This window comes from Rousettus aegyptiacus, unplaced genomic scaffold (assembly GCF_014176215.1).
Source record: "Rousettus aegyptiacus isolate mRouAeg1 unplaced genomic scaffold, mRouAeg1.p scaffold_m13_p_1, whole genome shotgun sequence".
Taxonomy (NCBI): domain Eukaryota; kingdom Metazoa; phylum Chordata; class Mammalia; order Chiroptera; family Pteropodidae; genus Rousettus; species Rousettus aegyptiacus.
In genome coordinates, this window is record NW_023416284.1 from 107,004,410 (window position 1) to 107,025,311 (window position 20,902).

Below are 20,902 nucleotides of genomic sequence, written 5' to 3' on the forward strand. Positions count from 1 at the left end.
ACATTCACAGAGAAACCAACGCTGAGGAAGTTCTTTACCACTAGACCTGCCTGGCATGTAGCACATCCTTCAGGTTGGAATAAAAGGACACTGGGCAGAGACTCAAAGCTTTATGAAGAAATTAAGATCTCTGCTGACACTCAGTGCATGGAGAATTATAAAAGCTAGTATTCTGTGGCCGTGCCACGCTGAACGAGCCCAATTCCATCTGATCTCAGAAGCTAAGCAGGGTTGGGCCTCCTTAGTACTTGGATGGGAGATCATCCAGGAATACCAGGTGCTGTAGGTGTTAAAAAAAAAAAAATGGACCAAAGACCTTATCAGACACCTCATTAAGGAAGATATGCAAATGGAAAATAAGCATATGAAAAGGTATTTCACACCATATGTCATCAGAGAAATACAAATTAGGGCGACAATGTGATACTACTACACATCTATGGGAATGGCCACAAACCCGAACACCGACAACATCACCCGAACATCTCCTGCTGCGGAGATGAAACCACAGGAACTTTCTTTCATTACTGGTGGAAATGCAAAATGGTACAGCCACTTTGGAAGATGGTAGTTTGTGAGAAAACTAAACATACCCTTCCATATGATTCAGCAATCACACTCCTCGATATTTACCTAAAAGAGTTGAAAATCTCTATCCAACAAAAACATGCACATGGATGTTTTTGGCAGCTTTATTCATAATTGTAAACATGGAAGGATCCAAAACGTCCTTCAGTAAGTGACTGGATTGATAAACTATAGTATGTCTAGGCAACAGAATATTCTTCATCATTAAAAAGAAATGAACTATCAAGCTGTGAAAAGACATTGGAGAAAGCTTAAATGCATGTTACTTAAGTGCGAGTGAAAGAAGAAAATCTGAAAAGGCTACATACATACTGTATGATTCCAACTATATGACATTCTGGAAAAAGCAAAAGTACAGCAATAATGAAGAGAAGAGTAGTTGCCAGGAGTTGGAGGGCAGAAGGAGGGACGAATAGGGGGACACAGAGGATTTTTAGGGCCATAAAAATCTCTGGATGATACTATAATGATTGATACGTGTCATTATACATTTGTCCGAGCCCATAGAATGTACAATATCGAGAGTGAACCCTATAGAAACAATGAACTTTGTGTACTCATGATGTGTCAATGTAAGTTCATCAGTTGTAACAAATGTACCACTCTGAGGGGAGATGTTGATTATGGGGGAAGCTATGCACATGTGAGAATAGGAGTCTGTGAGAAATCTTTGCCCTTTTAATTTTACTGTGAACCTAAATCTGCTTTAAACAACAAAGTCTTTAAAAATTTTTTCATCACATTACCAATGTATTATTACTGAGAGTAATAATATTGAATCTGCTCTGATTTTTAAAAAACACGAACTGATATAATTTTTCACTATTATCAGTAAAACATTAATTGAAACATATTTTACAATTAACCGAGGCTGAGATCCTCTGGCGAAGACTGATGGGCTCCGCTTCTTTTTTTGCATGCTCTCCTACCATTAAAAACTCTTGAGCATGAACATCCTGATATATGTGTGGATATTTATTTTTAAATATGTACATGTACCACTGTGCTGATATATTCTGTACACAGAGAGAATAGAAAATTTTAAAAGATGGCATGAAAATAAAGATAAAGTAAAATTCAAAGACCTTCTTGCTCAATCCATATGAATTGTGTTGACCTTTCTTTTTTCCTCCAACTGCTAGCAAAAATAAAGCAGGGAGCTATTTAAGGGCCTACCAGGGAATACAGTTTCTGGCTTCAAATTGTGCTCTTTGCTAAAGAACTTTAAAACAAAGAGCAGGTCAGATACTTACTTGTGCATGTAGTCTGTGCTATGTTGGTGTTAAGACTTTGGGTTTCCTTCAGAAACTTCCAAATTGGATTAACTTTGAGCTCACCTGTGAACTCTGGGAAGAAAATGAAAATGAATCATTGTAGAGCCTATGGCTTTTTCTTTTATTTCCTCCTTTCTTCATATTGAAGGAACACATTCGAGATCTTTCTCTTATGACACAACATTAAAATGACAAGCCTTTGTCACTTGTCTATAACACAAGGTGTGTCATGAGAGTCTTCACGGGTGTATGCATTTAACTATTGAATTGTTCTGTGCTTCGTTGTTTTTACTATTTAGGTTTCCAGTGTAAATTGTATAGAAATTGCGGTCAACTATGGGACAGCTTTTATTTCATCCTCAAAAGGACTGACCCAATGACAATTAGTTGACTTTCCTTGCTTGCTTTTTTAAAGTACGGTTTTCTTCTAATTATAAAAGAAATACAAGTGATTATAAAAAATTTTGGAAAATACAAAAAGCAAAAGAACAAAATTAAATCTCCTACATTTTATTAACTAGAGGTAATACCAAGCCAGTCTTTTTTTCATAAGAGCAATGTTTTTCAAAATTAAAGTCATATTGAATTTCCCCTTTTATTATTAACTCTTAATACCTAACCATTATGAGTATTTTTTCATGTCATATATTGTTCAAAAGCTGAATACTTAATGACCACAACCATTTCATCAAGTAAATATATTATAATCTAACCTTTCCCTTATGCACACTTAGGCTATTTCTAATTTTTTGTGTGTGCTTTAGCTTTTCTCTAACTTTATTGAAAAGTAATTGACAACTATAACTGTCTGTGTTTGTGATGACTTTATATACATATACGTTTTGAAATGATTACCACAATCAAAATAATTAACTATTCATCACCTCACATAGTTAACTTTTTGTGTACATGGTGAGAATGCTTGAATGCTTAAGATCTGCATTTAGCAACCTTCGAGTATACCACACTGTGTTGTTATTCGTAGTCACCATGCTGTATATTAGATCCTCAGAACTTATTCTTCTTTAACTGAAAATTTGTATCCTTTGACCTACATCTCCCCAATTCCTAATATTTTATAACATTTTTGCAGTGAAGAGTATCTTTACATGTAGATGCTTTACTGCATCTCATTATTTGCTTAGAATAGAGTCTAAGGAGCTTGGATTTTTCCAAAATAAAGAATTTAAGTATTATCAATAGTTTTGATGATATCCTAAAATTGTTTTATAGAAATCATCCACTAATTAATGATGTATGGAGTTCATGTCACACGACACAGTTATAAGTGCTATTATCTCTTAAACATCTTCCTGAGGAACTGACAAGGAAGGGGCATGAATCTTCTATAATTTCAGAAGTGTTCTGTACCTTGATTTATGTGGTTTCACTGTATGTGTGTGTACATGCATGTGCGCATAGAGGTCAAAATTTACTGAGTATTACATTTAAATTTTTTGTCCTTTACCATATATATGTTATTTCTTGATATTTTTAAATTAAGTTTATTGATGTAACATTGTTTAATACAATTATACAATTTTCAGGTGTTCTTTATACTTTGACATCTGTATATTCTATTGAGTGTTTACGACCCCAAATCCAGTGTCCTTCAGCTACCATATATTTGATTCCCTTTACCCACTTTATCCTCCACCTACCCCCCTGTATTTGACCCTCTTTACCACATCTACCTACCCCCTCCTCACTTACCCCCTACCCTCTAGTAACCATTAGTCTATAGTCCATGTCCACGAGTCTCTGTTTGTCCTGTTCATTTATTGCTTTTAGGTTTATATCCACACATGTGAGTGATATCATGTGATTTTCAACTTTTTCTGTCTGAGTTATTACACTTAGCAAGATTATTTCAAGGTCCACCCACGTCGTCACAAATGGCCGTATTTTCTCTCTTCTTATGGCTGAGTAATAGTCCATTGTATATATGTACCACAGCTTCTTTAGCCCACCATCTATCATAGGACACTTTGATGCTTCCATGTCCTGGACACTGTGAATAAAACTTATGAAGATAAGTGAGCAAATATCTCTTCAGATGTGGGTTTTCAAGTCTTTAGGGGTAAATACCTAGTAGAGGAATTGCTGGATCATATGGTAGAACAAGTCTTAGTTTTTGAGGAACCTCCACACTGTTTTCCACAGCAGCTGCACTAATTTGCAGTCTCACCAGCAGCGTATGAGGGTTCTTTTGCTTCGCATCCTCTCCAGCATTTGTTATTACTTGCCCTGTTGATTATAGCTATTCTAACAGGTGTGAGATGGTATCTCAGTGTGGTTTTGATTTGCATTTCCTTAATAGCTAGCGATGTTGAGCATCTTTTCATATATCTGTTGGCCATTTGTATGTCCTCTAGGGAGAAGTATCTGTTCCTGCTCATTTTTTGACTGAATCATTTGCTTTTTTGTTGCTATTGAGTTGTATGAGTTATTTAGATATTTTGGATATGAGGCCTTTATCGGAGGCATGGCTTGCAAATATATTTTCCCATGTGAATGGTTGTGTTTTACCTTGTTGACGGTTTCTTGTGCTGAGCAGAGTTTTTTAGTTTGATATGGTCGCATTCATTTATTTTTGCTTTTACTTCCCTTGCCTTTGAGGTCAAATTCATAAAATCCTCTTTAAGTCCAAGGTCCTTGAGTTTAATTCCTATGTTTTCTTCTATGCATTTTATTGTTTCAGGTCTTATATTCAGGTCCTTCTTCCATTTTCTGTTAGTTTTGGTGTGCGATGATAGAAAACAGTCTAGTTTCATTCTTTTGCAGGTGGCTTTGCACTTCTCCCAGCACCATTTATTGTAGACGTTTTCCTTTCTTCACTGTATGCTTTTGGCTTTTTTGTCAAATATTATTTGCACATGTAAATACGGGTTTACTTCTGGACTCTTGATTCTGTTCCAGTGGTCTGTGTGTCTGTTTTGCTGCCAATACCATGCTGTTTTGATTACTGTTGCTTTGTAGTATAATTTGAAGTCAGACAGAGTGATGCCACAGCCTTGTTCTTTTTTCTCAGGATGGCTTTGGCAATTCAACGTCTTTTGTGCTTCAGTACAATTCTGATGATTTTTTGTTCCATTTTTTTACAAAATGCCAATGAGATTTTGATGAGAATCGTATTAAATCTTTATAATGCTTTAGGTAATATGGTCATTTTAACTATGTTGATTCTTCCAATCCAAGAACATGGGATATCTTTCCATTTATTTGTATCTTTTTTGATTTCTTGTAATAGGGTCTTATAGTCCTTCTCATGTTTCATTAAATTTATTCCTAGGTATTTGATTCATTTTGTTGCAATTGCAAAAGGAATTATTTTTTCCACTTATTTTTCCTGATACTTCATTGTAAGAGTATAGGAATGCTATGAATTTTTGAAGGATGATTTTGTATTCAGGAACTTTACTGTATTTGCTTTTTGTTTCTAGTAGTGTTCTTGTGGAGTCTTTAGGGTTTTCTAAATAGAGAATCGGGTCATCCGCAAATAGTGACTGTTTGACTTCTTTGTTTCCTATTTGGATGCCTTTTCCATTTTTCTCTTGTCTGATTGCACTCGCTAGGGCCTCCAATGTTATATTGATTAAGAGCGGCAATAGTGGACAGCCCTGCCTTGTTCCTGATCTGAGAGGAAGGTATTTAGTTTTTCACCATTAAGTATAATGTTGGCTGAGGATTTGTCATATATGGCCTTTATTATGTTGAGTTACTTTTTTTCTATACTAACTTTGTGTAGTGTTTGGATCATAAATGGGTGCTGTATCTTGTCTAAGGCTTTTCTACATCTATTGATGTGATCATATGATTGTTATTTTTTAAATTCGTTTATGTGTTGTATCACATTAATCTATTTGCACATGTTGAACCATCCTTGTGCCCCAGGGATGAAGCCAACTTGATCATGGTGTATAATCTTTTTAATCTGTTGCTGTATTTGGTTCGCTAGTATCTCATTTAGGATTTTCGCATCTGTGTTCATGAGAGAAATTGGTCTGTAGTTTTCTTTTTTTGTGTTATCCTTACCAGGTTCTAGTATTGGAATTATACTGGCCTCATAAAATCATTTGGGAAGTATTGCCTCCTCTTTGAATTTTTGGAAGAGTTTGAGGAGAATAGGTATTAAATCTTCTTTGAATGTTTGGTAGAATTCACTGGTGAAGCCATCTGGTCCTGGGCTTTTACTTTTTGGTAGGTTTTTGATGATTGTTTTAATTTCCATACTGTCGATCAGTCTGTTCAGATCTTCCAGTTCTTCTTGATTCGGTCTAGGAAGTATTCGTCCATTTCTTCTAGGTTATTAAATTTGGTGTTATATACTTTTTCATAGTATTCTTGTATGATCCTTTGTATTTCTGTGATGTCAGTCGTAATTTCCCCTTTCAACCCCAATTTTGTTTATCTGTGTCCTTTCTCTTTTTTTCTTTAGTGAGTCTAGCCAGGGGTTTTTCAATTTTATTAACATTCTCAAAGAACCAGATCTTCGTTGCATTTATTTTTTCTATTGTTTTTTGTTTGTTTTCAATTTCATTTATTTCTGCTCTAATTTTGATGATTTCTTTTCTCCTGCTGACTTCAGGCCTCATTTATTCCTCCTTTTCTAGTTTTTTAAGATAAAGCGTTAGTTTGTTTATTTGGCCTCATTCTTGTTTTTGGAGGTAGGCCTGTAATGATATGAACTTTCCTCTTATGACCGCTTTTGCTGCATGCCAAAAGTTTGAATATGTTGTACTACCATTATCATTCGTTTCTGTATCTCTTGATCTCTGTTTTTATTTCTTCTCTGACCCAGTTATTCTCCAGTAGCATGTTGTTTAATCTCCTTGTATTTGTGGTTCTTCCTGCTTTCTTTTTGCAATTAATCTCTAGTTTCACAGCATTATGATCAGAGAATATAGGTATGTTTTCAGCCCTCTTATATTTGTTAAGGCTATAACACTGCTACGATAGTGTTTTAATATGTGGTCGATTCTTGAGAATGTTCCGTGCATGCTAGAGAAGAATGTATAAGCAGCTGTTTTGAGATGGAAGGCTCTGTAAATGTCAATTATGTATACAGTTGGACTGAAGTGTCATTTAAAGATGTTATTTCCTTATTGACTTTCTGTTTGGATGATCTGTTCATATCCGACAGTGGGGTCATTAGGTCCCCTGCTATGATAGTGTTTTGATCTGTTTCTCCCTTTAGTTCTGTTAGTAAGTGCTTTACATATTTCAGGGCTCCCTGATTGGGAACATAGATATTAAATAGTGTTATTTCTTCTTGGTGCATGATTCCCTTTATCATTATGAAGTGTCTCTCAGTGTCTTTCTTCACCTTTTTTATTTCGAAGTGTATTTCATCTAATATTAGTACTGCTAGTCTCACTTTTCTCTGAATGCTATTTGCTTGAAATATCATTTTCCACCCTTTCACTCTGAGTCTATATTTGTCTTTGGAGCTGAGATGTGTCTCCTGGGGGCAGCATACAGTTGGGTTTTGGGTTTTTGATTCATTCTGCAACTCTGTGCCTTTATATTGGTGAGTTCAGGCAATTTACATTTAGGGTGATTATTGAAATATAAGGTCTTCTTATAGCCATTTTATCTTTTTCTTTCTGGTAGCTCGATGTTTCCATTCCTTCCTTGTCCATGTGTTTCTGTTTTCTTTATTTTGGTTGGCTTTTGTGGGTTTTGCCTCTGGTTCTTCTTGTTTCATGTTATATATTTCAGTTTTGAATCTTTGGTGTGTGGTTACCATTACAAATATCTAAAGGATAGTTATATATGTACAGTTGTCTGTTTTCTCGTGTGTGTGCCTTATCTCCATTCTCCTTTGCGAATTTGGATCTTTGAATCCTCCCCTTTTTAGTCATTGTTGTCTTAATTTGTCCCTTATGTATGCTGAACGTTCATTACTATCTTTTTATAACAATTCATTGCTTATTGTTTAAGCTATAATGCCCTATTCTTAATAAGGGTTACACTCCTCTGCTTCTATTTGCCTGATAGTCACTTTATTCCTAATTATGAATTTTTGTTGTTGTTGTTATTTTGTTTTAGGAGAGCTGACCCCTTTCACTATTTTCTGTAGTGCAGGCCTCATAGTGGAGAATTCCCTCAATTTTTATATGTCTAGAAAGGTCTTGATTTCTCCTTCATATCTAAAGGAGAGCTTAGCTGGATACATTACTGTAGGTTGGTAGTTCTTTTCACTTAATAGTTTTAATATTTGGTTCCATTTCTTTCAGGCTTTTAAGATTTGAGCTGAGATGTCCAATGATAATCTAATGGGTTTTTCTTTACATGTGACCCTTTTCTTCTTCTTTACTGCCCTGAGAATTCTTTGTCATTGATTTTTGATAACTTTAATACAATGTGTCTTGGTGAAGGCCTGTTTAGGTTGAGATAATTGGGTATTCTTTTGCCTTCTTGAACTCCAAGCTCCAGCTCATTCCTTTGCTTTTGGAAATTCTCATCTACTATTTGTCTGAAAATGCTTTCTCATCCCCGCTCCTTTTCCTCGCCTTCCGTAATGCCCATTATTCTTGTTTCTTCTCCTGATGGTATCAGCTAGTTCTTGTATTTCTCTCTCATTATTTGTCATTCTTCAGTTTCTCTCTTCTTCCTTCTGATTTATTTCTAGATTTCTGTCTTCACTATCATGGTCTTTTCCTCCATTTGGTCAACTCTTATTTCTCAGGCTGGCTATTTCATTTTTCAACTCTTGCAGTATGTTCTTCATCTCCAGAATATCTGTTGTGTTTTTGAGGGTTCCAGTCTCCTTGCTCTGCTCATGTAGTTGTTTTTTAATTCCTGAAATTGTTGATATGATTTGTTTTGGATGTGATCGTGGTTTTTCCTGAAGTCTGTCATTTAAGTCACATATTTCTATGTTTGTAAACTTATTTTCTGGAGATTTTTCTCTTCCTTTCTGAGATGCCTTGTCACTTTGGTTGTTCATGGTGTTTAATGGACTATTTCTCCACCTGGACATTAATGGATATGTATTCTGTTGTTTTTTCAGAAAGATTTATTAAATAAAGGTCTCTCTTTAGCCTGCTGCAAAGAAGTCGCTCTAATTTTGGTTTCCAGTAGGTGGCATCTAAGCCTCTTGGATCCCTAGCTGTTCTGGTAGCCTTTGCTCAGATTCCCCTCCACAGTAATTGGTTTCAGAGGGTGTGGCGGGAGGGGACCTCTGGGTCAGGTATTGGGGGCTGTGGCTCAGCCTTGGTTTTGCAACTGTGCTGTTAAAAATCAGCTGTCGTTTCTCTGCTGTCCCTCCCTGCTTCTCTGCTTTCTGCCATGATGACTGGGCCCTCCGGTGGGCACTTCTAGGCAGGGCTGATCAGGGAAATCGCTGCGCCTTCACGCCTCCCCCTCCTCCTACAGAGAGCTCTGGAGTCCGGGAGAGGCAGGTTCTTTATTTCTCTCAGTCCACCACCCTTCACCCAGGGTTCTGACCTGTGGTAGCTCTTATGCACATATCCCACACTCAGATGTGCTGGAGTGCAGTTTGGGTGTTGTTTGTTGAATTTTAGGTGTTCAGCTTATTGCTTTTTCAAGGGGAGAGATATAGAGATGTCTCTCCACCATGTTTCTGCTGAATCCTCTCTTTTTAAAAAAAATTTAGAATATATTTTTATTTTACAATGTAAATAATTTGGAAATATGACAATATATTCAGTGTAAGCAATTTTAATATTGCCATCTTGTATGTGAGAGAGGCAGTAGAGAAAAGAGTATTATAGGTATTTTTACTACAGGAAAATAGTTACCAAAACCCTCAAGAAGGTGACATGAGGAGTCACCGCGAGGAAGGGAAGTTGGAAAAAAGTTTTATTTCTGCAGCTGTGAGAATCCTCAACCCAGCGTTCTTTTGATCAAGAACAAGTATAAAGCTTAGGCTATGAAAAAGAAAAGGACCCACATGAATTTATAAATTACATAATTGTAAGCTTACTTTCCCTACCTGAAAATCCTAAAGAAATTATTACATAATTGATTATAAAAATTGCTGATTAATGTTAGATATTGCTAAATGAAGAAAAAGAATACATTTATATTGACTGCAGTATTCTATGTGTCTGTGTTACTATAGTCTTCAAATAACTCCGGCAAATGTTATATGTCACAAAAGTTTTAAGAGTAGGTCTAGATAATTTGGATCAACCCTGCTGCTAAGGACCACTATAAAAACTGCTGTGTGTGGTGTGTGTGTGTGTGTGTGTGTGTGTGTGGTGTGTACTACTGCTTGAAGGTACTGAACAGGTAACATGCAAAGAATCACTGAGCAAGAACCAGGAAAATATTGAAAACTAGAGAGGCGAACCTCAAAAATGAGGCCATTTTTCTCCTAGGAATGTTTGTGGCTTTCAGAAGTAGTACTTTTGAGGGAAGACTGCAAACCAGGGCCTATCAAAGGCAGAAACACCTGGTAAACCCTCTGTGCTTTATAGTCTGTAAATGGCTAATCCTTGAAGGGACTGTTATCTGGTTTTGAATGATCTCAATCCCTCAATTATCTTAGTTCCAGAAATTAGATTAAGGCAATACTGGATTACTAATGACCCTTGGTGTCTGGCAGAAGCAAATGTAAATTTTCTGAAGATAGCATTACCCCAGACTTCAAATTATTTCTATAAATAATTTAAGAAATACGATATATGGCACTCATTCAAAAACAATATTAATAATACAATATCCAAAAATACAAAAACCAAGAAGATAGGAAGAAAAATCAGTAGAAACAACAGACAATAGAAATAGATCCATAGGGGCTTTAAAAAATGGTGTTATCAAACTCCAGCTGTCAAAAAAAACAACTATATTTACTTGTTTAAGGAGATAAAAGATAATTTTGAATATTTCAACAGATAACTAGAAATAAAGCATTTCCATTTTGAAAAATTATCACAGTAACAAAAGAAAAAAAGATTAAATGCAGCAAAGTATTTATTAAAATTCATCTATTATGGTTTTAAAACAAAACAGTAAATAGGGGATAAAAGGAATTTTCTTCATCTAATAAAGGATCTCTACCAAAAATCTACTGCAAACAGTATACTCTGATGAAATGCTGAGACTGTAACTCTCTAAGATTAGGAATAGGCATGACTGCTTTTTACCACCTTCTGTTCAACATTGTACTAGTACTGGAGGTCCTAGCTACAGTAATAAAACTAAAAGGGAAATAAAGGCTGTAAAGATTTAAAAGGAGGAAATAAAACTGTCATTATCTAAGATGAATGATTATATATGTAGGAAATAGAAAAGAATGTACATTTTACGTTAAGAGAGTCAATGTATAAATAGCAACAAACAAAAAATAAAGTTAGAAAAATGCTATTTACCATAACTTCAAAAATATTAAATTCTTAGGAATGAATTAAAACAAAAGGTATTTAATACCTAAAATGTTATTGAGAGAAAATTAAAGAAGACCTAAATGTTTGAAGGAACAAAACATGTTAATTGATTAGAAAATTCAGTATTATAAAGGTATTTGTCCCAAATTGATTTATGGTTTCAAAGCAATTACAATCAAAGCCCCAAAAGCTTTCATTTTTGTAGACTGACAAACTTTGTGATTTATGTGGAGATTTAAAGCACCAAGAATAGCCAAGATATTCTTAGAGAACAAGATTGGTGGATTTGCTCAACAAAATATTGCAATATATTAAAAAGTCATATAAAAAAAGACAATATAGTATCTGTGCAAAGATAGATAATTAGGTCTATGGAGTAGATTAGCCCAGAAACAGACCCCCACACAGTTAAGATATATGACAAATAAGACACTGTTGAGAGGTTAGGTAAGGACAGTCTTTTCAATAAATTGTGTTAAAACAATTAGATATTTATATGGGGGAAAAAAAGAAGAAAATTTGAACACACCTCATACCAAATACAGAAATCAGTTCTGAGTGAATTTAAGATTTAAATAAAAATGACAAAGCAATAAAACTTCTTAATGATAATAAGATTTTAACCTTGTAGTTGGGAAAGAATTTTTTCAGCAGGGCACAAAAAACAGTAGTTGTTTCAAAAATTAATAATTCGACTACATTAAAATGAAGAGTTTCCATTTCTCAAAAAAACACCATTAAGAGAGTAAAATAAGGCAAGATCAGAGTGGGAGATGTTACTACGGAAGTCAACTAAGAGCTCATCCATAATATCTAAAGAACACTCTAAAATCATTTTTTAAAAAAAGCAAGAAATTGAATAGGCATTTTACAAAAGAGGATATCCAAAAGGCCAATAAACATGAAATGGTGCTCAGCCTCTTTAGTGATCAGAAAAGTGCAAATTATAACCGCAAAGAATTGCCTCTTCTCACCCACCAGGATGATTAATGTGTTGATGAGAATATGGAGCAACAGGAAATCTCATTTTCAGTAACATACTCACTTAGGAAAACAATTTGGCCTAATCAAGTAGACTAGATTGTGCCAAAAAGGTACACTATATGTACACCAAGAGATAAGAATGTTCATAACAGCATAATTTATGATAGCCAAAAATAGACCTAAATGTCCATCTGTAGGAGAGTAGATAAATAAATTATAACATATTTATGCAATGATTTGAATTCTGTTGAGCAATGGAAATTAATGAGCTACAGCTACACATAACAAGGATAAGTCACATAACAATTTTGAATTTAAGAATTCAGACACAATATATACATATTATGTAATTTTATTTATATGAAAATAAAAAGGCAAAATAAAACTGTTTAGGTTTTCCTGCTTTGTGGCAAAACTAAAGAAAATCATAAAACTCAAAATAATGTCTTTTTTTTTGGTAGGGGAGTGATAGGATATTGAATTATTGAACAATACTCTTGAAAGGGGTCAAGGTCATGAAAGACAAGGGCAGACTGAGGAACTGTCTGCCACAGATTGGAGATTGAAAAGAGAGAACAGCTACATGCAATATGGGACCCTGTGTGGGGGGATCCTGAAACAGAAAAAGACAGAGGGGAGGGGGGTTGAGGGGCTAGGAGAATGGGGTGAAGGATTGAAAAAGTATAAATTAGTAGTTGATAGTTGGGCATGAGGATAGGGAGCACAGCACAGGGAATGCAGTTAGCATTAATATGATGGCTAAGTGGAGGGGAGGGAAGGGGGGGAGAAATTGGGGGAATCGTTTTATGAACAGTATAGATGACTAGCCAATGTACTATATACTTGAAACTAATTTAAATAAATTATTTAAAAACTAAAAAAATAGAGCATAAATGAAAACAGGTAAATTTGGGGTAAGGACAGTAGTTTATTTAATAAGAGTGTACCATTGTTTTTTTCTTGAGCTTGATAATTGTACTGTGGTTATATAAGATGTTAATGTTAGGGGAAGCTTGGTGAAGAGTATATGAGAATTCTCTAATATTTATGCAACTTTTCTCCAAGTCTAAATGTAGTTCAACATAAAACGGTACAGAACATTTTTTAAAGTTTTAAAATACTTCTTTCCACCAGGGTTAACCTTTGCCACTATCCTCCCTATCCTCTTGGTACAACCCATCTGTAGCCCTGCTCAGAACTTTGTATTTTGTTCTTAGTGTAATGGGAATCCTCTGGAAATTGGAGAGCAGAAAAGCGATATGATTTGATTTTTGTTAACTATATTGTGGGTGTTTAAAAAATTTTATAGATCAAGGAATGATATGAGGACATTATTTTATTAAGAGGAAACCCAATGTCTTTCTTTGACAAACGAGAAATTATTACACAAAAAATTCCATGGTCCAGATGAGAAGATAGTGCTGAAGTTGCAGTATGAGAGGATTTTAGTCAAGAATAAGCATGTCTGTTTTTAAGCTTGTTCAATCTGGAATTTGTTGCTCAAGGGTTATGTGATCGCGCTCAGCGATTTGATTTAGGAAAAGTCTTGTCTACATGATAGTTTCTCAGAATCACCTTCAACTCTATGATACGTATTACTCATTTCTCCCTTAAGTTTTCTTTTTAAAACTATGTATATAGATGTATTTGTTTAAAGAACTAAACTTTGCATAATCAACTTAAGTTGAACATAATGTCAGCCAAGAGGTCTCAAACTGGCAGCCTGAGGGCAGAATGTAGCCCACAAATTTGCTTTGTTTGGCCTGAATAGTGCTTTAAAAGGGTTGAAATCAACATGTTAAAATCAAGGTTTTCTACAGTAATCCAGATTTCTATCTTCTTATGAAAATTGGAAGATATAGCAACATTGGGCCTACTTTCCCACAAGGTGACAAGTTACTGGAGTTGGGTTGGGGTAGCCTGCTTTAGATGAGTCATATCCTTTCTAGGCCACATGAGTTCTCCCACACTGTTCATCTGTGTTACAGTTTATCTAGTAGGTTTATATTATAAACCCTGTCCCTGTAGGGTAAATTTGGGGGCCTCTGGATAGTTTATGTACTTTCATAATATTCCATTTTCTTCACCTTTCTAGGAATCCCCCATCCCAGAAGACAAGGACCGCAGATTTGTCTTCTCTTATTTTCTAGCCACTGACATGATCAGTATCTTTGAGCCTCCTGTTCGTAATTCTGGTATCATTGGGGGCAAGTACCTTGGCAAAACTAAAGTTGTCAAACCACACTCTTCTGTGGAAAACCCCATTTACTATGGACCTAGTGACTTCTTCATTGGCGCAGTGATCGAAGGTAAGTCTACACAGTTTAGGCTTTCCTACTAGCCAAATGAATGGATTCTTCTTAGTTGTAATTTAATTCATTTAACCCTTGTAAGAGGCAGTTAGGCTGCATTCCAGCCGAGATAAAATTAATATTCTTATATATGTGGTACAGTGTCTTACTCTCTCTCCTTATCAATTAAACTGTAAATTAGTTGCATTCGTTGGCTATAGATGTAGACCCTGAGCTTCTTACACACTGAGCAAATGACTGCTAATTAGTATAAAGAGCTATTGAAAGTTCAGTAGTCTAGCCATAATTGCATATCTGTGAATTTGTCATTGGAGGATCAGTATTATTTTACTCCTGATTGCATGATAAAAACATAACCAATCTAAGTGTATTTCTACCCTCTCCCAGTGTTTGGCCACCGGTTCGTCATCCTTGATACAGATGACTATGTCTTGAAATATATGGAGAGCAATGCTTCCCAGTATTCACCAGAAGCACTCTTGTCAATTCAGAAACATATTCAAAAGCGAGGAGCTCCTACAGCAGAATTGGAAAAGTATGTTTGATTGTTTAGGATCTCTTTTGGCTTTGGTACAATTGAGATATTCAGGAAATAGTTCTTGACAAAATGAATGGGTAATCACATTTTAGATTTTCAGATTTCCCTCACCAAGTAGCAGTTATTAGTCATACACAGAAGGTTTTCTGAGTCCAATATAACAAATAGTAAATTGTAACTTTTTCAGCTTTATTTAGCAAATAATTATCAAATACCTAGTGTTTGTCAGATACTATCACTAGGCTCTTGGGCTTTAATATTAAACAAAATAGAAAAGAAGTCGCTGCCCTCTTGGAGTTGATCTTCTAAGGAGTGGGAGATTGCCAGTAAACAGCACAGTAAATTATACAATATATTGGGTGATGAATACTATGGAAAAGTTGAGCAAAATAAAGGTGATAAGGATTTCTGGAGGGTGGTGGTGGGTTGCAGTTGATCAGGGGAAGTGGTCATACCTTGAGAAGGTGACGCTGAGCAGCCACTCACAGGTAAAGGAGTTAGCCACGTGGCTCTCTGGAGAAAGAGCTTTCTAGGAAGAGGAAGTGGTGAGTGCTCATGCCCTAGTAGCAGCACATCTAGAGTACCAAAATAACACTGGCAAGAAGTAGGTCAGTGACAGTAGCTGGGATGGCATGAGAGGAAGAGAGGAAGAGAGATAGGAAACCAACAAGGGGCCCAGTTGTTAGGACCTACTAAGTCTTTGGAAAGATGTTAGTTTTTCTCTGAGTGAAATGGAGAGCCAGGTGGAGTTCTGAGTAGAGGGAGCGGCACCATTTGACATATTTTAAAGAACTATTGTGTTATGAGTAGATTAGGAGAGAAATTGGGAAAATATTGCAATAATCTAGGCAAGAGATGATGGTATGTAGACCAGGATAGTATCAGTGAAGGTGGGAAGAAGTGCTCTGATTTTGGACTTATTTTGAAGGTATATTATAGATATAAGAGAGAGTAGTTAAAGATGACTCAAGGTTTTTGTCCTGAGCAACTGGAAGGAAGGAGCTGCCATCTGAGATGGGGAAGATGTTCATCTGAGATGAGATAGAGGAGTTTTTTGGGGGAGGGGAAGATTTCCGTTTTGGATAGACTAGGATTAAGATAGCTATTAGATAGATAGCCAAGTGGAGATTTTAAACAGGCTGTTGGATATATAAATCTGGAGTTTAGGCAAGAGATCTGGGCTAGAGATGTAAATGCAGGAGTGTTGGCATGTAGATGATATTTTAAGACACAAGGCTGGGTGAAATCTCTAAGGGAGTCAGTGTCAATAAAGAAGAGAATGGCCCAGGGAATGATCTGTGGGGTCCTCTAACACTCAGAGTTGAGGAGAGGAGACTGAGTAGGAGAACTAGTAAAACAGGAAGAAAACCAAGTGGGTGTGGTATCCTGGAAGCCAAACAAGGAAAGTACAGAGTTTGTACAGTAGTATGGGACTGTAAAAATGTGCAAAACAATATTAATAATCGGGAAAATTTAATATTGTTCTGTGACTTTTAAAATTTTTTTTGTCAAAATAAGAAAAACTCTGATGGTTATAATATATAGGGAAATGAAAAAAATAGTAAAACTAATTTTTATTTAGTACATGTAATTTAAAACATTGGCAACATTGAGAATTGAAGTGTTTTATTTCTTTGTAAAAAACTTATCAAGAGTAGTTCGAACATTGCTTGCTTTTTTCATCATTTAACGTATGATACAGAGTGAACATCTTTTCTATGCCTTGGCAAATTGGCATATTCTTTTCTAAGTTTGGAATAGCTTCCAGCATTTTATTATTTTTGCTTTCAGTGTTGTGAAATATCTCCTAGAGTTCCTTTAAAGACAGTAAAATATCTCTGAGAGTTTTTAACAGCCGTTTTTTGCTGGCATCTGGGATATGTCCATCTTTTTCATTATAGCTACTTTTAAATGTTTCAGGATCTCAAAAGCTTTTGTATACGTGGTTTATACCTATTGATATCTACGATATTAGAGATTATATATGAGACATTTAAAAATATTAATGTAAAAAATAAACCTATTTTATGTTAAGGAAAATAACATGAGTTTTATGAAAAATTACTATATTTTCCCAAACCAAAAAAAAAATTAGTGAGAAGAGTGGTATTGTTTTACAGTTTTGCAACTCTCTTTAACATCTGACTTTATTACTAGAAGACAGCTCTATTTTCATCTGCCTCTGTACTGAGCCTTCTGTGATATAATTCATCATGTAACTTTTGGAAAACTCCACTGTGAATTTTTGAGAAAACAAGGGTGAAAAAGTAAACCATGATTTAGGATTATTATGAGAATAGTTTTCACCTTACAAAAGGGTCTTGGGGACCTCGAGTGCTGCTGGGATTACTCTTCGAAACATTAATCTGTGGCAATGGGCAGGAAGCTGGCAGAATGTGTGGATACAGATAATGGTAGGTGGGTACATATGGTCGAGGGGTCCTTCTTATTGTGTCATTGGTTTCAGTGTAGTAGTACAGTAGAAAGAGTGAGGTTGAGGAGATGTTGGAGGTTTCAGAAGAGAGGAAAGTTGTGAAATGCTCTATTCTATTGACTACGTAAATAAAATAAAATGAATATAAAAATAAAATGAAAATAAAAACATAGAATTATTTTATCTGCTACTAAGAAAGAAAATTTCATTTATAGATGGTAAAATATCATTTACCATCAATTAAAAACTGCATCCTGATTCCAGAGATGTAAAAAATGTGAAAAAAAAAAGTGTTGTCTCGAGCCTGATGAAATACGGCAACTGTCTAAGAAAATGGGAGGGTGAAGGGACTGGAGAAGCATAGTTTGAGGGCTGGGCAACATTAAGGCCTGAGTTGAGATCATGATCATGCATTTAATTCAAGTACTTCTTAAAAGTGTTTTCTGTAATTTTTTCATGTGTATGCAAATACCAGCAATAATGGAAAGCTTCTTGCTTTAGCGAACTACCAGTAGATTGTTTTTTCTCATTTAGTAATAAGGAAAAGATAGTGCCGTGACCCTTAGAATGAGATACCAATAAAAATAAAGAGAAATTCAAGTTCTAGCTTAAGAGGTCCTTTGCTATCCTTATTTGAGTCACCACTTTTCTCTCTTTTGATGGATCAGAGAGAGAGAAAATACTAGAAGAGGATAGGAATTCAAGTGGCATGCCTTTCATGTGTTCTAGCCATTCTGTCTCTGGCTTCCACTTCCTCCCATCTGATAAAGAAAGAGGACACACAAATCCTTTATTTGACTAATCTTCGCTAAGAGTAATTAAAGTGGATCCCAAGTACTTGTCAAGCCTGAGTAATTTTTATATCAAACGTTAGTTCCAGGATGAAATTTGGAGTTAGCCATTTCTTTTTCTAAGCCAGAAAATTAAAATAATGCTTCAGTAAATGGGTATCAACATCATCTGAAGTTCTTTTGGGTTTTGGGTCTTCATTGCAATATATTGGACTCAAACTTAAACAAATACTCATTAATCCACCCCTCTACAGGATCTCTACATGTGTGAATAGCATAAATACATACATGTATTCAGACATATTATTTTTGTTCCATTAGCATGCCAATTTGAGCTCTTCAGCTTTTCCCCTGCTTTGTCCATTGTCCTTAAGCCCCAAGTTCTTCCACATTTACTTTGCATTTGGTCTCAAATATGAGAGCAAATGATCCAATGTGAACCTCTTCAATTTTCCCACTATTTACCTTAGAATGTTTCTGTATGATTACCCGTCTTCTCTTTGACTTCTTGTCAGAGATAAGTAGTTCACATTTCTGACTGCTTCATAAAACTTCATAAATTGCTTTCTTGAAGATTATTGTTTCCTAATCTAATGGTCTCTTGTCATTTTTTCATTAGTTCAACAGATTCGATATTTCAGCTTGCATCATCTACTAGACTTTTGTAAATTATTAGGCAAATATATGAGAGAGAGCAGTTGGAAAACTTTTTTGTAAAGAGGTCGGTAGTGAACAGTTTAGGTGGGCCATACTATCTCCGTTGTAACTACTCAGCTCTACCTGTATAGCATGAAAGCAGCCATAGACAAATGTAAATGAATGGGTGTGGCTATATTACAATTCAGCATTATTTAGAAAAATAGGCAGCAGACTGGCTTTGGCCTGTGGGCTGGAGTTTGCCAACCCCCTGATCTAGTATTTAGCCTTTTCATCTACATATAATATAAATTATTCTTTACCACCCCTGTTTTGGACCCTTATTCTTTTTTTAATTTTTATTTTTCAATTAGAGTTGACATTCAGTATTATTTTATATTAGTTTCAAGTATATAGTACAGTTGTTGGATATTTATGTAATTTATGAAATGATTCCCCAGTTAGTCTAGTATCACCCGGCACTGGACATGCTTATTACTGTGTTACTGACTATACTCCCTATGCTATACTTCACATTCCTGTAACTATTTAGTAACTGCCAGTTTTAAACCTAGCCCTCCAAACCTCGCTCTCATGTGGCAATCAACAGTTTGTTCTCTGTATATATGAGCCTGTTTTTGGATGGTTTGTTTATTTTGTTCCTCAAATTCCACATGTAAGTGAACTCACATGGTATTTGTCTTTCACTTAGTATAATACCCTCTAGGTCCATCCATGTTATTGCAAATGACAAGATTTCATTTTTTATGGCTGAGTAATATTCCATTGTATATATGTACCATCTCTTCTTTATCCAGTCATCTATTAATGAGCATTAGGCTGCTTCCATATCTTGGCTATTGTAAAAAGTGCTGCAGTGAACATAGGGGTACATATATATTTTCAAATTTGTGTTTTTGGTTTTATTTGGATTAATACCCAGAAGTGTAATTAATTGCTGGGTCATAAGGTAGTTCTATTTTTAATTAACTTTTCCGTAGTGGTGGCTGTACCAGTTTGCAATCCCACCAACAGTGCACAAGGGTTTCCTTTTCTTCACATTCTTGCCAACTCTCGCTCTTTTTTTTTTTTTCAATTGATTTAGCGATGATAGCCATTCTGACTTAAGGGTGTGAAGTGATATCTCATTGTGGTTTTAATTTGCATTTCTCTGCTGATAGTGAAGTTGAGCATCTCTTTATCTGTCTATTGGCCATCCGAATGTCCTCTTTGGAGAAATGCATATTCAGGTCCTTTGTCTATTTTTTAATTAGGTTGTTTGTGTTTTAATATCAAGTTGCATGAGTTCTGTATAAATAATTTTGGATATTAACCCCTAATCAGATGTATCATTGGCGAATTTCTTCTTCCTTTAGTAGGTTGTCATTTCTTTTTGTTGATGATTTCCTTTGTTATGTAAAACTTTTTAGTTTGATGTAGTCTCATTTATTTTTTCTTTTGTGAAACCCTTCTTTTTGGAGTTCTAATAAGTCAGAGCCTCTGTTATTCCTTCTACTTCTCTAGAAGCCTATTTGTTGTATCTTTTCCCTACTTCTATCTACTAGATTGGTGTTTCTCGAGGTCCCGTGTTTGGGCTTCTAGTTTGTTTTCTCTAAGCTCTCTTAAATCTCATCTCATTGCATTGTCTAAATAAGGTGCTCTCCCTCTTGACCATTCTTCTGATTCTTTTCTAAGATTCCTATCTGCCTGTAGGGTGTGTCTCTATCTAGCTGAGTCATCAGCACCTCATACTTTGTGCAACTAAAAAATGAAACCATTGTCGTATTCATCTTTCTAGCATACATTCTCTTCCTCCTCCTTCTTTTTGTTTATCTGTCTCATAAAGTTGTGGTAACAGTGAGTTGTGATAACAATAAGTTGTGATAATATATGTAAAGTACCAGGATAGTGTCTAGCACACAGGAGGGAAGCAATAAATGTTAATTCCCCTCTTTCTCTTTCTCTTAATCACAGCGGAGTTCCTTTTGT

At 35.4% G+C, this 20,902-nt stretch overlaps 1 protein-coding gene across 3 annotated transcripts in view; it reads left to right on the forward strand.

The window, feature by feature from the left end:
- The window catches only part of EFHC1 (EF-hand domain containing 1), a 69,448-nt gene that overhangs the window by 41,039 nt on the left and 7,507 nt on the right, over positions 1-20,902 (forward strand). For all 3 annotated transcript variants that reach the window (XM_016129609.2, XM_016129603.2, XM_016129619.2), the window contains exons 8-9: positions 14,298-14,511; positions 14,902-15,049. In XM_016129609.2, the coding sequence (XP_015985095.1) occupies positions 14,298-14,511; positions 14,902-15,049 (362 nt within the window). The remainder of the gene's footprint in view (positions 1-14,297; positions 14,512-14,901; positions 15,050-20,902) is intronic.